We start from the raw sequence: 15,948 nt of genomic DNA on the forward strand, positions 1-15,948 counted from the left end.
GCCAACAAATGTAATATTATACTATCACAATATATTACATAATTTTTTTATATTATAAAATTTCTTACATTGAAAGGCACAAAATTGCCTGATCATCAAGGTATTTCATTAGGTTTAGAGAGACATTTCAATTCTGAAGGGTGAACTGTGGTATTGATTGTTATCAGTAATTTAACATACTTAACAGAAGAAACAGTGCCTTTCACGAGAAATTTTCTTTAAAGTAAAGAATTTTTTTAAGAGTTTCACATCTGAACTATAATGGTAAATATGGTTCTAGTCCCCAAAATTAACATATAGTCCAAGTTAAGTCCCTGCTGATTATACAATAGCTACAGTTTTCTTCATAGTAGCTGGGAAGTTGTTGTTTTTTTTTTTTCACGACATGTTTCACTACAATTTGTCTTTCTCCAAGTATCTAGCAGCTGCATGGAATTCACATACTAGATGTCTATTACCCTGAAAATATACGTTAATACACCACTAACACAAGGTAAATAACAATTGCCATACTGTGTCCTAACATGTTGAGCCTCCAGTGCAAGCATTCATATTGTTCTCCATAATTGATAAATGAACTATATCCTCCAGATGGACTCAACTATTAGAAAAAAAAGAGCACTAATTGGTTTATGTAAAACCAAGTGTCTTAACTAGATTTTGAATGGTACTACTAAATCCTTCCTTATTGTTTTAGTTGAAATTATAACCCACTCCCACAGACTACATTACTGTTAAAACTAAATTTTCATGTCCCTTTGTATATGAAGTCTGCCACATGCCACCATTTCTACTCCTTAACCCACTGTAAAAGGGACTAACAGAAGTGGAAGCAACATTAGTGTCTTTCTTAAAACTCTGCCACAATGAGCCACAAGGAGTTGAAAGGGACCAGTGTATAATGAGGAGTTTTTCTCCAAAGAGATGGAACAGACAAAAGTGGTGCCCACTTTCAGTCTTTAGGCCATAATTGCTATTTAGATCCACTGTAGAGAGATTTTTATCACTGCTGATGAAGCAGGAGACAATGATAGAACTGTCACTTCCTTCAGGAGGTAATTTTTGATGCCCACATGAGATCAAATCCTTTCATAACTAACTTAATAGCACCGTGTCCCATGAAAAAATGCCAACAAAACCAATACTGCACAGTGCAGACCAACTGAAGAGTCTTATTTCCAAAGCACTTTCCCCCATTTTCTATTGGAAATTAAGCAATACTATGGCTAAATAAGTGCACTAGAGGAAGTTCTAAGAATTACTTACTGTTAAAAGTCTGAAGAACATACTGCTTGAAAAATAAATGGAAATTGTAACTATCTTTTCCTATCAAAATTCATGGATTGTTTCCATTTCACAACAAAGAAAGGGTGTGTCCAGGTGCTTGGGCTGAAAGTGTGAATTACTCTCAAATTTGGACACAACAGTTACCATTGGTTCAATGAAATCACAACATGGGCACAGTAAAAATTTATTCTAAGACGTTTTCTACAACTGCAGAAACTACTTTACTCTGAAGCAAGGCCCATTTAAAGCAGAATTCATTCGTTGATGTAAAATAGCTTTTGGGTGCCCTCCAGTCTAATCTTTGCAATATCCTGATGACATGTTATGACTTCATCTATTTCAATTCCATATTGTTTGTAATCAAACTACACTCTTTCAATGAGTTATTCAATAGCTTCCTATATTAATCTCCTCATTATAAAGACTAAATTAATTGAAAGGTTGTGATACTACTAACTATGTTATTTATTTGATGACGGCAGAACTTTTTTCACTTTAGTGTGTTTACATCTTAAAATATTAGCAGTTTCTCAGGTAATTTTATCTCCCTGCCATTTCACTGTTAACTTTGAGATGTTGCTGCTATTTTGTCACTTTCTTGAGCAAGAGTTTTAGTCTTTCCATAAAATACTTATTAGATTTCCATTACCATTCCAATTTTTTAAATAAATTTAATACTGGTTATGAAATTAATATTACTTGCACAGCTGGTGCTTTTGTCAGTATCTTCATATCAGTAAATTGACTTGTTAACTGCAAATCTTTCAGACATTACTTTTCTTTTCTGAACAGCTGGCAAAACATTATATATGACATCACAATAGAAAAATTGAAGGTGAAGCAACAGTTACTTGAAGAAGCGAACAGATAGAACTTTAAGTCATTCAGTCAAAGCAATGCCACAGAAATGTAATTAATCCAACATACCAAGACTGGCTGAAACATTTAAGTGTGTAATGCACATTCAGTGTCTAGAAACTAAGTAATAGTGCACAAACATGACATGCATATACTCAGATCCAAAAGTGCTTGAAGTGCAGGATACTGATGCCAGCAGTTACTTATTTTCAACACTAATAAGCTATTATAAAACAGCGTAATTGATTTCAAGTGCTGTGAGCCTATAACTATCTACTGTAGCAACTATCATTGACAGTGCTATATGAGTACCATCCACACTTCTGTCGCCATTTAGTATGAAACTGTACTTATTTCATGATAATTTATGGAGAGGAGGAGGAGGAGGAGGAGGAGTATATGGTGGGGCAGAGGATATGTATGGTGCAGTTATTTTCTTTTCAAAGGATGTACCCCCTTCATTGACTAAGTCATATGAATCTGACCGCTCTCTCATCCGAGTCCAGTCTCTTAACGCTTGCACTACCTCACTCAGTACTGCATTTTTTTTCCTTCCTCTGTTTAATAGAAAACAGATCCCTCAGTCAATCAATAGTTGTATCTTTCATCTATTTTCAGTTACATCTAGATGTTGAAAGGCAAATATCAGGTTCAAATTTGTTGGTAGAATGCCAAGGAAATGCATTTCATCAAGAAACTATGTCACTTACAATCTTGTCCCCTACACTCTTGGAGATTGTTGTCCTAATATGTGACCCTCTGTAACATGAATTCTGAAGAAAGATGGCGGAGACAGGAAGAGTAGATATGCTTCTTGTTACAGTTTTAGTTGTCATTCCAAATGCGTCGTCGAAAAGCTTCGCACACTTAAGGCATGTCCACACAATGCCTCTATCCTCATGCGCTATGACCGACGCACGGTAATGAAAGCGCATGCACAAAAATTAGTGGGAAGAACATATGAACGCATGCTGGAAACTAGTGACATGTGTAAAAGTTCGAGCTACTTATTTCACTTTTCAAGACAAAGAATTTCACTTTTCAAGACAAAGAATTTCAGTTATCAGTCCTTAAGCTGAGAAATACATGAGGGGGCATTCTTTGTCATTCTGTAAAGACTGACTTTCAATACATTATTTGTATTTGTGTTTGTATTTTATAAAGTAAAATGTTGTTTCCAGAACTTCAGGCAACGGAAAATAAACACAGATTACGATCCTCATAGTTGAAAAATTCGGTAATGCCATGGACCCTGGAAAGGAGGTTACGCTTTCCAAATATTATTCTTTTTTGCAAGATGGATAGCCTTTCTTCCTGGTACTTCACTGAGGAGCTCCACCATGCCATCTTTTCTTTTGTTCAGATACCAGACTTCTCCATCTTTGGCCTATTCAGTCACCATAACATGAATATTGGTCTACAGTTTCAATATGCACTTTGATAAATTTGTAGGCTACTGCTTTTTTGCTTTCGAACTTCAAAATGTACCTTATTCTTTACATTGATATGGTAAGAGACTTCTTATCTAATACTTGATTGCTATGAAATGAGTTTTTATTCAAGTAACCTTAATAGTGCCATTCCGTATGACTTTTCTCTCCCTATAATCATCTATACATTTCAGCATGCTTTCTCTGCAGTCACCAGGCATTAATGCACAGATATCATTTTGAAGCATAACCTAACACACTACACAATGAAAGACATGAGCCCCAGCTGCCTGTCTGCTAAACAGCATAAGGGATTCCCACTGAAACCAGGAAGCAATGCATGGCCTCCATTTCAAGAAAATTACACATTCTCGAATGATCAAGCATAGTTGCGCTGTTGAAAATTTAAGTGCATGTGCAAAGTTGAACAGAAAAAATGGCATTGTGTGGACGCACCTTTACGTATCAAAGATCAGACATTCCAATACTTGTCAACAAACATCGTTTCTGGATAGATGGGAACATAATCATCACTCTCAAATAATTAGACCAATTGCGACTTGCACAGAAGCGTACTGATAGTCTTTCTTCCAACAATACTTGAGTAAACAGAATAGAAAACTGAGGAGGAGGTCGAAATGACGCTCTTACACTACTATAGCATCTGACACACAACATATCGGTATGTGCGGATGCAAATGAGTGCTTCTCAACTTGGAGGATGGAATTGTCCCATGAACAGGAATTATTGTGTGCTCTTTCTCCATGATTTCATATTTCACCTGTGGTAAATGAATGATTTTTGTTCTTTTGTTTAACTTGGTTCAAATATATTACAACGTGTGACCAAGCCATCCCTGGGCCTTCATCGGAGCTACCTACAATGAGTGCCTTATCATCACAATCCTGACAGATACTGAGAGACACCCAGTTTACAAGTAATGGCTTCTTACATCTTTTAGCTACTCTGCCTGTTGAATACATAAACTTACTACTTCAGTACTGATGAGATTCTCTCTCTGCAGCGGAGTGTGCGCTGATATGAAACCTCCTGGCAAATTAAAACTGTGTGCTGGATTGAGACTCTGCGCACACTCCGCTGCAGAGTGAAAATCTCACTATGGAAACATCTCCCAGGCTGTGGCTAAGCCATGTCTCCACATTATCCTTTCTTCCAGGAGTGCTAGTTCTGTAAGGTTCGCAGGAGAGCTTTTGTGAAGTTTGGAAAGTAGGAGATGAGGTACTGGCGGAAGTAAAGCTGTGAGGACAAGGCGTGAGTCATGCTTGGGTGGCTCAGATGGTAGAGCACTTGCCCACAAAAGGCAAAGGTCCCAAGTGTGAGTCTTGGTCCAGCACACAGTTTTAATCTGCCAGGAAGTTTTACTTCAGTACTGTCCTCACTCAGCAGCTATTTGAAGTGCTCTTTACTCCTGCACTCTCTTCTTTTGCACTTTAAAAGAAATATTGTAGTGGAAATTAAGTCCAAGTGGGTCAGAAGTGCCAAGTACTTAGGAGTAAATATTTTGATTTGTTTCTCCACTCATCTCAGAAGTCACCCATGAGGACTAATAACCTGAATGCTGCAAGTTTAACTGTGTTTTGAAACCTTGTAATTACATCCATAACTTTCACAGACACAGTTTGCTAAATAACTAATCTTCATTCTGATCAACTACATTTAATGTATTAAAAAGAAACATGCCTCACTGGTTTAAACATACTACTCTGTAGCATTAAGTAATAGGTCAGATACTTTTGAAATCCTTTCAGTATTTCAGTAAACACACATCTTTAATTCCTCACAAAAGTGTTATGTATGTAAGTTGCTTTTATGACAGTTGAATGATAGGTATGGGAACAATCAGTTTAATTTCCAAGCACCATCAGCAATGCAATTACATCCAGTATGAACTACATAACACAGTAAAACTCAGGTGTGCAGTGACATTACATGCAATGCACCATAGTTTTTATCCAAATAATATATTCTTTTCTTGCCTCATTGGTGATGAAACTCATTGTTATTGTCAGTCTTTTGAACAAGAAGTTAAAATATGCTGGATTATACAAGGAAAATTAATTGGGACACCAAAACTGGAAACCTCCAGCAAACTAAGCTGCAGAATTACATGAATATGGTTTTAGAAAACCTTGAGACATATTAGTACTTCAGGTGGCAAATGCACTTTCACTCTCACTAGAAAACTGATAGTTGTGAAGTTCAATCCAAGGACTATTTTGATGCAGCTATCCATCCAAGTCTATCCTGTGCAAGTCTTCACCTCTACATGACCAATGCAGTCTCCATCCATTTGAATCTGCTTACTGCCATCAACACTTGGTATCCTGTTTCAACTATTACCTCCCATCCCTCCCCCATCCACATACGCACATCCCTCAATTACCTAACTGGCAATTTCTTGAGACCTCAAAGAATGTCCTATCAACTGATGCTGTCCTTCAATAAAGTTGTGTACATTTTGTTTCATCAATTTGAATCTGTACCACCTCGTCAGTTACGTCATTCACCCACCTTATCTTCCGCATTCGCACGCAGCACTACATTTTGAAAGCTTTTATTCTCTACTTGTTTCTAACACTGATTATCCGTGTTTCACTTCAGACACCTGGTAGCTGAACTATTTGTTTATGCACTTCAACATATCTTCGATATCAATTTCTATTGGCAGTCAAACATTAATTATAAAAGTAACTACTTTAGTAGGGCAATGGGTTGCCAAATATTATAAATCTACTGCTGAAAGCAACAGCGAGAATGAGTAAGCCAGTAAACAACAAAAATTGCTGTCTGATGAAAACTGACTATTATCCTGTCATAAATTTTACATTGTGTTCCGAACGTAACTAGGCATCATCATAAATCTGAACCAGACAAAAAAATTCTGAAAATTCTGAAAATACCACACACCTACATCTGTTCATTCTGATGCTGGATTTGAATTAGACTGCTAGTACCACAAAAATGCTTCCTAATGGACAAAGAAAATGTTCCTCTGCTTTATAGTAAACACGATGAATAAAAAATCCACTGTTTTGGTAGTCCCCTTTTGGGTCAATGAGTTTTGTCCAGCTTTTCCTCCAAGTAGATTCCAACCATGAAATTCAATTCTGGAACGTCTTTAACATTCCCTTCCATTGGTGTCATAACCACTTCAACACAGAGAAAGATTTGCAGTCATAGATTACTTTGTATCTGGGAGTAGTAGATAGTCTCAGGGTGGCATATGACGATAATAGGAGGGGGGAGGGGGGGGGGTAATAAATCTTATGTAACATCCTTCAGTTTTCTCATTGTTTATGCACGTTTTAGGGCCAGTCTATCATCCTGTATAAGGATTACTGCTTTCTTTTGAATTCTAAGCATTCATTTGTTTTTTTCAGTTAGACATGAATACTTTAAATCATGTAACTGACAAATAATATTAATCACTGGAAGATGATCAATCCCTTTCGCATAATTGAAAATACTGTCCATAATAGGCTTTGCTTTATTTGGCACTGTTCACATGTCCATCCACCACTTCAATTTTATTTCTGGTGGGAGGCGATTGAGTCTTATCTTATCCTAAGTAACAAATTTATACTTCACATAAATTGGATTCTTTTCCATTAAGTCTGAACAAGGTTGACAATTTTGATGTACAATTGTGTTTGTCGGCATTTAAAAAAGGTGACTAGTTTCACACAAACGTTTCTCATAATTGTTTAGCATTACGTGTACCATACCACCTTCTGAAACATTTACTGTGTCAGCTATTTCATGCAGTTTTCACCTCCAGTCACTGAGTGCTATGTTGTGCACTACCACAAAGTTTTCACCTCTTGCAGTTTTGTGATATGTGTGATGTGGATCAACTTCAGGGGAAATACAGAACATTTGATTTCAGACATCCATTTATTAACAGCTGAAAACTGAGGAGCACACTCCTTATCAATCTTTATGATCTTTGGAAAAGATTTCACCGCCATACTTCACAAAACCAAGAATTTCATGATGTTTTTTTTCCAGTTAAAAGAAACATATAAAGTAATACTACTTTAAGAAAGCACAGGTACAAACTCAATAAAATTTGACTGACATCAACTCCATCTTTATTTCTGGTCAAGAAGGAAAAAGGAGGGAAGAGGAACTTTGGTGCGACTACAGTGCATTCGTAGGGCACCTGGTTCCAACAGCATGCCAGAAATGGTTTCAGATTAGACTCTTACCCTTTTCTGCATTGTCTTCATAGAAACTTCTTTTAATTATTTTTAGATATTTTCCATTTACACGGGTTCTAAGTGCTCTCCTTGAAGTGCTACATACTGCTGCATTTGTCCAAATCACTTAATGGTGAATTTATGGAAGTTTTTGGAAAATCCTTTGATACACACATCATTATATAGATCCTTTTATTTCTGCAGACTCAAATTTATTAACACACATGATTTCTTTACCTACAGTTAATTAGAAGAAATTGCACTTCTCACGTTACAGGGTGAATGATTAAGTACCTGGATCTCAGGCTCTGAAGGCAGAGACTTTGTGATTAATTTTGCTGGAAAGTGAGCTGGTGGGTTGCCATAAGATCCCACTCACATCTTATCTGGGATCTCTCTCGATGTGTGTGTTCTGTGTAGCAGTAAACTCCAGAATATTCAGCTGAAGTTACTGTTTTGCTTTGTCTCACAACAATAGTAATGATGTGCCCACTATTCTTCTCCCTGAAACTCACTAGTTTTGCTTTCACTGACAAATTAGTAAACTTATGCTTCATCACTAAACTATGCTTTTGATGGCATGAAATCAATTTTTTCCTAGTTTCTTATGACAGGATTCTGTAATTTTTTACTTGAGAGTTGGAAGGTGGAGTACATAATTACTCAAAATACTTTTTTAACTCTTATGATTTTATGCTGGGTCTTACAACCCACAGCCGATCAAATATGAATAATGAACTTAATTTGTTGTTAGATGCAACAGGGATCCATTTTCTTCAGTAATTTCCATTACTGACAGTCCAGACTATCACCTACAAAATAGTTGTTCTCATGTCTAAAGTTACCACCACAACTAATGCCTACTTTAGAAATATGATACCCAATAGTTGCAGCAAACACACTGTACATTGACATAAATCAAGTGCACAAATTAAGATAATGACAAGAAACCAGAATTATTCTAACCTCCACACAGCTAAGTGAGAGTGCTCTATTACCCACCCAAGAGCAGCAGTTGGATGGGTGGGCAAACAGCTGACGGTGGTGCAGCCAGCCTTTAGCACACGTGACTGTACTGCCTTGGCCTCGCCCTCACAGGCAGGGTTGACCAAGCCATTTGCCCATGCACAGAAATTGTGTAATACGGCTACCGGGCAGATAGGCTGTACTAGCTGTGCCTGCCCACGGGCGAGTTGATAGGCACTTATCAGGGCCTGTGCCCCATGGGGGCAGAGTTCAAACAGCCTACTCTACCACATTAGCAAATTCAGAAATAAAAATTCACACACACACACACACACACACACACACACACACACACACACACACACACAGGCATTTGTTATGGGATACCTGTCTTCAATAATTAGAATATGGAACCAAGTCTCTTAATTTGGAACCTAGTTTTTCAACAGAGTTTGTGATTTTTGTCAGATGGGTAGAGACCGAATACATTCCTTACGAGAAACAAAGAAACACCAAGTGGCAATGGTGGGAAATGCTGGAAACAATTTGCAAACTGGTAAATTGTTAAGTGATTACACCTATGAAGTAAAAGTCAATGTGTACTCTGCCCATGTGTCCTGATGCAATTATCCTCTGCACAACTGTAAAGTTGGTTCCGAGTTACATGTAGTAATGATGGATGAGATGACCACGAGTCATTATTGTATGCATTGTCTATAGCAGAATAATAACACAAAAGAATGGTTCATATCACTTAGAAGAAATGGTGGCACAGATGGTTCTAAGAGTACTTAAGACATATGCCCAATAATAAATAAAGAAATAACTAGCTATTTTTTACAACAAAGTTAGCTACCCACTTTTCTTTCTTGTGTATTTTCTATTTGAGACACTCGCAAAGTCATATTTATTAATGAATGTTTCACAAGAATTTTATAAGATTTTAATAAGTAGCGATTAAATTAAATCCCTACATACATATTCCAATGGACATCTCCTGTATGGCTGTTAATGACTCAAATGAGGGATTTAAGAACTTCTTAAATCACTTAAAATGAAGGCTTCCAATTTAATGACATGAAGTCTACTTTGCTATGTGAACGCACATAACAAATACCACAGCTGCTGGTGTTTTTAACTTTCCCATAAACCTTTGAGTAGGGGTGGGGGAGGCGAGGAGGGGTGTGGGAGGTTTACACAGACAGTAGTTTCAATATGACACTGAACGAAGGCAGCCAGGTATTTTGAAAATGTTGAAGTGCGAAGTAATGCTTGTGCCTGAACATCAAATTTATACAAGGTTTACCCATCTGTAAAAAAGGTGCAGGGAGGAAGAGAGAAGGCCATTTATTAGTCACCAGGTAACACTCCATTGCAAATGGGCAAAAATGTGTGTCATGAATCTTAGTGGAAGAGGTGGTTACCAACAGACTTAACCAGTGATATCAGTGATTTAGTTTCTTTAAGTGGACTATGTACCTACCCCAGCTACCCATGCTATATGCGCTGTAAATCTAAAATTCAACTTCGAGTTAAAAAAGTGCAAAATAAGTAAAACTACTGCTGTTTCAAGTGGAAAAGCATGCAAGAAGCTAAGCCTGATTAAGATGCCTCGGAAAGACTAAAATAAGTAGAAAAAAATCCTCGATACGGATTTTCTAGTTTACTAGAAGATAGCAATTGTGTTGACACGACTTATCAGTTCTGTTTTCAACAGTTCATGTAGCCTAACAACAAGCTGCATCGTTAACTGTACAACCTGACTAATTTCTATTGCAACATAGAAAATAATTTTACCACCCGACTTCTCAAGGTTTACAACTAGCAATGGAATCTTTAACTGAATTTATAATACATTATGTGGGTATCATTTATTTCCTTGGAGCTTAAATTAATGTTTAAAGCACAGCAAGACATGATTTATTAGATGTTATTTGCAATATTAATGCAGTTTGCCAGTAGTTATACTTATGCATGTTGTAAGTTTACAGGCCTCATACTATGTTAAAAATTTATTTTGGTATTTATGAAGAAATTTTTAAGAAATAAATGAGAAGTTTTTTCACCTGTCAAGCTCTTCTTCTTCCGCTGTTTCTTAGCTTCTGAAGAGGGAATCATGCAAAAGGAAATTCATTAGTATTAAAAACACAAAATAAAATCCAAATATCCAGTTACAAAAGGCTCCATACTGGATGGGAATAGTGTGAACTTTGTGCTTTGTTATCAGCTTCCAACTGTGACATAGAAAGGCAAGAAACTATAAATAAAATAATTTCTGTTCTAGGGCTGAAGACCTTTTTTCACACTGCACGTATGAAACGTCAATTTCTAATAATAGTGCTGATTTAAAAATTTATCACAGATCAATCATTTTACATCCAGTATGGACATTTTTCTAAATTTCCAAATAGAAAGTAACTATCTAAAAAATAAAAGTGCTGCTAACAAGACATTTTTAAATGCCCTTCTCAAAACTATTTTTGAAAGACTGTCTGAAAATCTCTTCTGGAATGTCTGTATTGGGGTACTTAGGAGCTGTCTTGTAAGCTTCTCTCACACAAACACCACACAATTTATCAAATTTTACAGTAATTCAATTTACTTGTGTACACACTTAAGACACTAGAAACATGACATGAAACGCACCCTACACAAATGTTTTAAAAACAAAACAGGTGTTAACATTTAACCATGCTTCTAAACTCCCACATTTAAAAAAAGGCATTACATGCATTATCACAGCAAAACAACACTGACAATAATTAAAACTGCAATAGTCACACCATCACACCTTTCTTCTTCTTCTTTATTTCTGCCTCCTGTTGGTCAACAGCAGCTCCCAGAAGGGTGAAAATTATACCAGCTTGGGAGTTTACACCAACTGCAGTTACCAACATCTTGCCACTGCCTTCCATTACATGAGTTCCTGGAAAGAATGGAACATTGTTATCTTTGAGGCACCGACTAATACTTACCAACAGGAGTACAGAACAGCATAAGTTGCACACCAAGCTCTTTATACCATACATAAAACACTACTTATATTCTTCAAATGCAAACAGATACAGTAGCCAATCAATGAGTGATTATAAATGACCATGCGTGTTCAACGTAGCTTCTATTCTGAACCTGATGATATGACATAATATGAAGTAGACATTTTTGAAACAGCAGACAAATAAACTGAAGGGGGCATGTGGCTCATCATAATGGTTTTTGTATGTAGTGTTATGTTCACCTGCACCCATCCCAGGTGTACACAGTGATGCATATGCCACTGACTCCTGAAAAAATGGTTAGTCATGGTTGTTCCATAGAGAATGAAGTTTTCAACAGATGAGTCTACCCAGAAATTTACTCCTTCAGCTATTGCATGGCCTTGATGGTTTTTCATTGTGGATTTTAGCAGAACTGAGTGAATCAACAAAAATTTTCCCCACAGTCCATCACTGCTTCCACAGTCAAATAATGCTGATCACCTTGGGACAAAAGTTGTTACACGTTCTTACTTTACAATAAAAAATTGTTGCATTTGTCGATGCAGTCTACCAGTGTCTTTATTTTAATGTGACTTCAGTTTATCAGGAAAATAACCATCAATGACCGCCTGCAAATTTCTGTAAGTCTAAGTGCTGAATATTACTGAATGAAAACAACTGAACAGTTTTATCACAAAAACTGAGTGGTATTTGGATAGGGAGAAAGGGAGCTTAAAGTTTAATTGCCACTGGCTATGAGTTAATTACAAACTCAACTGAACTTAGGACTGGGAAATTTAGAGGAAGGAAACCGACAATGCTCTCTTCAAAGGAACCGTCCTAGTATTTGTATTTAAACCTTCCCTATACTCTATAAGCCCCCTTCGAGTGTGGTGGAGGGTACTTCTGGTAACACTATAATTTCTCAAATTTCCTGTTGCATTCTCATGCAACACATGGGAAGAATGACTGTAGATGAAGCACTGATCAATTTAGAGGAATTACAAGAAACCTAAATTGGTATGACTTTATGGGGATTTGAACTCTGCTTTTCCTGAATGCATTCCATGCCTTAACCAGCATGGCACATTGCTTCATGCAGTATTTGGGAGTGGAGTAATGGAAAAATGGGAAAAATACTTAAACAGGGAAAATTTTCTGCATAACATTTTAACACTAATTACTTCCATGTCTCCGTGTGTAACATGGGTCACATGTCTTTTGTAAAATTGGCAAATGAGAATGGATGACTTTTGGGCAACTCAAACGAAATAGAATGCAGGAGTTTCTTTTTCTTCTTCTCCTTCTCCTTCCTCCTCCTCTTCGTCGAGTTCGCTGGTAGTGAAATACAAACTGATTTACAAGAAATTCCTGTCAAAACTGCAATGAGCCAATTAATCATGACATACTAAGTCTGACAAAGGATTGCCCCCACACACTAGTGAAAAGACTCGACAGTACAGACCAGGAGTTGTTGCTGAATGTTAACACTTTTCTTAACCAACTCCTTTCTAAATGGACTCAATGGAGGGAACTGCATCAGATGCAAATCTAGAACAGAGTTGTACACAAGATATATTCATTCTTATTCAGAAAGTTGTCGAACGACAACACGTGAACATCAACATTGATGGACTGTTGAGGACTGGGGATTTGTTAGAGTGCCTGAGGATTTACTCATTTACATTTCTCCTCTTAAGAGAATCTTGCAGAATGGTGTGTGGAAGAATGTAGTCAAGTTTATGGCATCACAAATCACTGAGCTCTGTCTTTATCAACATCCACAATCTGCACACTAAAATGCATTACAGATGCTTCTTATAGTTATACAGCATAATTGTGTTTCTTCCCATTTTAACTGTGTATGAAATGCAAGAGAAATGACTGCTTAAATACCTCACTGTGCTGTAATTAGACCAATCTTGTGGTCAGAGGCCCAGCAGGAGTGACACTTAAGGTGTGTAGTATACTCTGAATAGATCCCTCACTTAATATTGTGTCTTTAAGCTTTTTTAGTAATCTCTTGTGGGATAGCTGATGTTTATTTACAAGCACATGCCAGCTCAGTTTTTTTTTTTTCAGAATTTATGTGAAGCTTAGGTCAAACAAGTATGTGACAATTTGTGCTGTGTTTTGCCATTTTGTACGCAATCTCTCTAAGACTTTTTCAGTATCCTACCAGTCAACTGACCTCTGTGACCTGTTTTGCCTGCATTTGAGCCTATGTGATCTCTTCACATCATATCCACCCACCCACACTGTTACACCTAGATATTTGTCGGGGTTGATGGATTCCATTTAAGACTCACTGATATTTTAGTCATATGATACTGTTTTCTGAATTTTGTGAAGTGCATCATTTTACATTTCTGAACATTTACAGCACACTCCAAATTTCTGCACTTCAATATCTTATCAAGATTTGACAGGATATTCATGCAGCTTGTTTGGACAGTACTTCATTGTAACTGCATAATTGACAAAAATTCTGAGGTTACTATTAACACTGCTTACCACATCATTAAAAATGACATCAAAAGTAAAGGTGTCAACATTTTTCCTTGGGGCATACCTGAAGTAATTTCTCCCCCAGTCGATATTTCTCCATTCGAGATAACACACTGCATCCTTCTTACCAAGAGAGCTTAAATCCAAGCACAAATTTTACTTACTACTCCATATGATTGTGCTTTCATTAATAAATGTTACTGTGGTACTGAGTACAATGCTTTTCAGAAATCAAGGAATACTGCACCCATCTGATTGCATTAAACCATGCCTTTCAGTATGTCACATGAGAAAAAGGAAATTGGGTTTGCTATGACCAATATTTTCAGAATCCATACTGGTTAGCATCATGGTGGCCATTCTGTTTGAGACAGCTCATTATATTTTTGAGATCTGAATACATTCTGAGAAACTGTAACTGATGGACCTCAAAAAATACTGGACAGTAGCTTAGGATTATGAAAGGCTAAGTCAACTGAAAATTCTGTACAGAACCTGACAGCAACTTGCAAAATCCCCTCGTGGTACTAAACATCCATAGAAGTTTCTCAGTTCAACTGTGGTTATGTAGAAGGTGGTGTAGGTGATGTGTAGCATATTGGTGAAGCCTTCCCACCAGAGACTGTGCTGGTTAAGCAGACCCTTTCACGGATTATCTCAGTTAATCGGCACGTAGGATTTTGACACAACACTTGTGGTTCCCTATGTATTTACTGTCACACAAGATTCGTTCTTAATGCTCGAGTTCCTCTCTCCACACTTTTTATTCACCACTGTGCCATATGATCCAGACATTACCACTGCCTCCATTGGAACCAGCTTCCTACTCAGTGCCTTCTTCCTATGCAGCACTGCTTATGGCAGCAAATTGATTTCAGCTATCTGCCAAGTTCCAGTAAACATAAATCTGGAAAAATAAACACACTTAAAACTGGGAGGAACCTTCGTAAATTTAAAGTTCCTTAATGCTACCAACTCTATGGTAGCTGTCATTCGTATTTACAGTGATGTGCAGATTGCACTGGGGCAGTACTCCCCAGCTCCTACTTTGCAAAGGAATGCCATCAAAAATGAGTACAGCATATCTGTTTTTGCTTTACTACCCCTAATTTCTATTCCTTTGCCACCCATGTGTCTTCAAATCAAACTCTGGTGCCACTGACAGCTTTAACAGATGACCATAATTTATTTGGGTTTACCAAGATATCTGATAGTAATCAGCTAAAGTAGTGAATTAAGGCCTCGTGCGTTGCCCCCTTTTGATGCTCGGAGACATTTCTTTCGGCACCAATCTAAAGTTGTACACTTTGCTTCATAACCTTTGTGCAATAGTTACTACTGTTCTGTAAGTTTCTTTACCAATACTGTGTACCATGGAGAATCCCTTTTGAACAAGAGCCACATATCCTCTACATGCACTTGCCCAATCTGAATGTTCACTGTTCCTTATTGAGATACAGCATTACTGCATCTTTGTCTAGCTTGCTCAACATACTCTTTCTACTTGTTCTAGTTGTCCTTTTACTTCAGTAATTATTGTTGCTCCAACTGCCTCACTGTCAATGAGCCGTGTTTCTAAACCCCTCTAAGAGATTGGTTTGATCTGTTGCCACTAGATTAACGTGTTTCAGTCATGGCTGGGACTCTTAAATTATTTGTTCTAAGTGAAGTACCCTACCTCAAATAGCTAAAACAAAACC

General features: G+C 37.2%; 1 protein-coding gene across 4 annotated transcripts in view; it reads right to left on the reverse strand.

Moving 5' to 3' along the window:
• The window catches only part of LOC126248628 (plasma membrane calcium-transporting ATPase 2), a 401,953-nt gene that overhangs the window by 105,270 nt on the left and 280,735 nt on the right, over positions 1 to 15,948 (reverse strand). For 3 of the 4 annotated variants that reach the window (XM_049949802.1, XM_049949801.1, XM_049949799.1), the window contains exons 9-10: positions 11,554 to 11,688; positions 10,829 to 10,864 (exon numbers count right to left, since the gene is read on the reverse strand). In XM_049949802.1, coding sequence (XP_049805759.1) covers positions 10,829 to 10,864; positions 11,554 to 11,688 — 171 coding nt within the window. The remainder of the gene's footprint in view (positions 1 to 10,828; positions 10,865 to 11,553; positions 11,689 to 15,948) is intronic. The other variant, XM_049949800.1, reaches the window with a different exon arrangement.

This window comes from Schistocerca nitens, chromosome 3, assembly GCF_023898315.1.
Source record: "Schistocerca nitens isolate TAMUIC-IGC-003100 chromosome 3, iqSchNite1.1, whole genome shotgun sequence".
NCBI lineage: Eukaryota > Metazoa > Arthropoda > Insecta > Orthoptera > Acrididae > Schistocerca > Schistocerca nitens.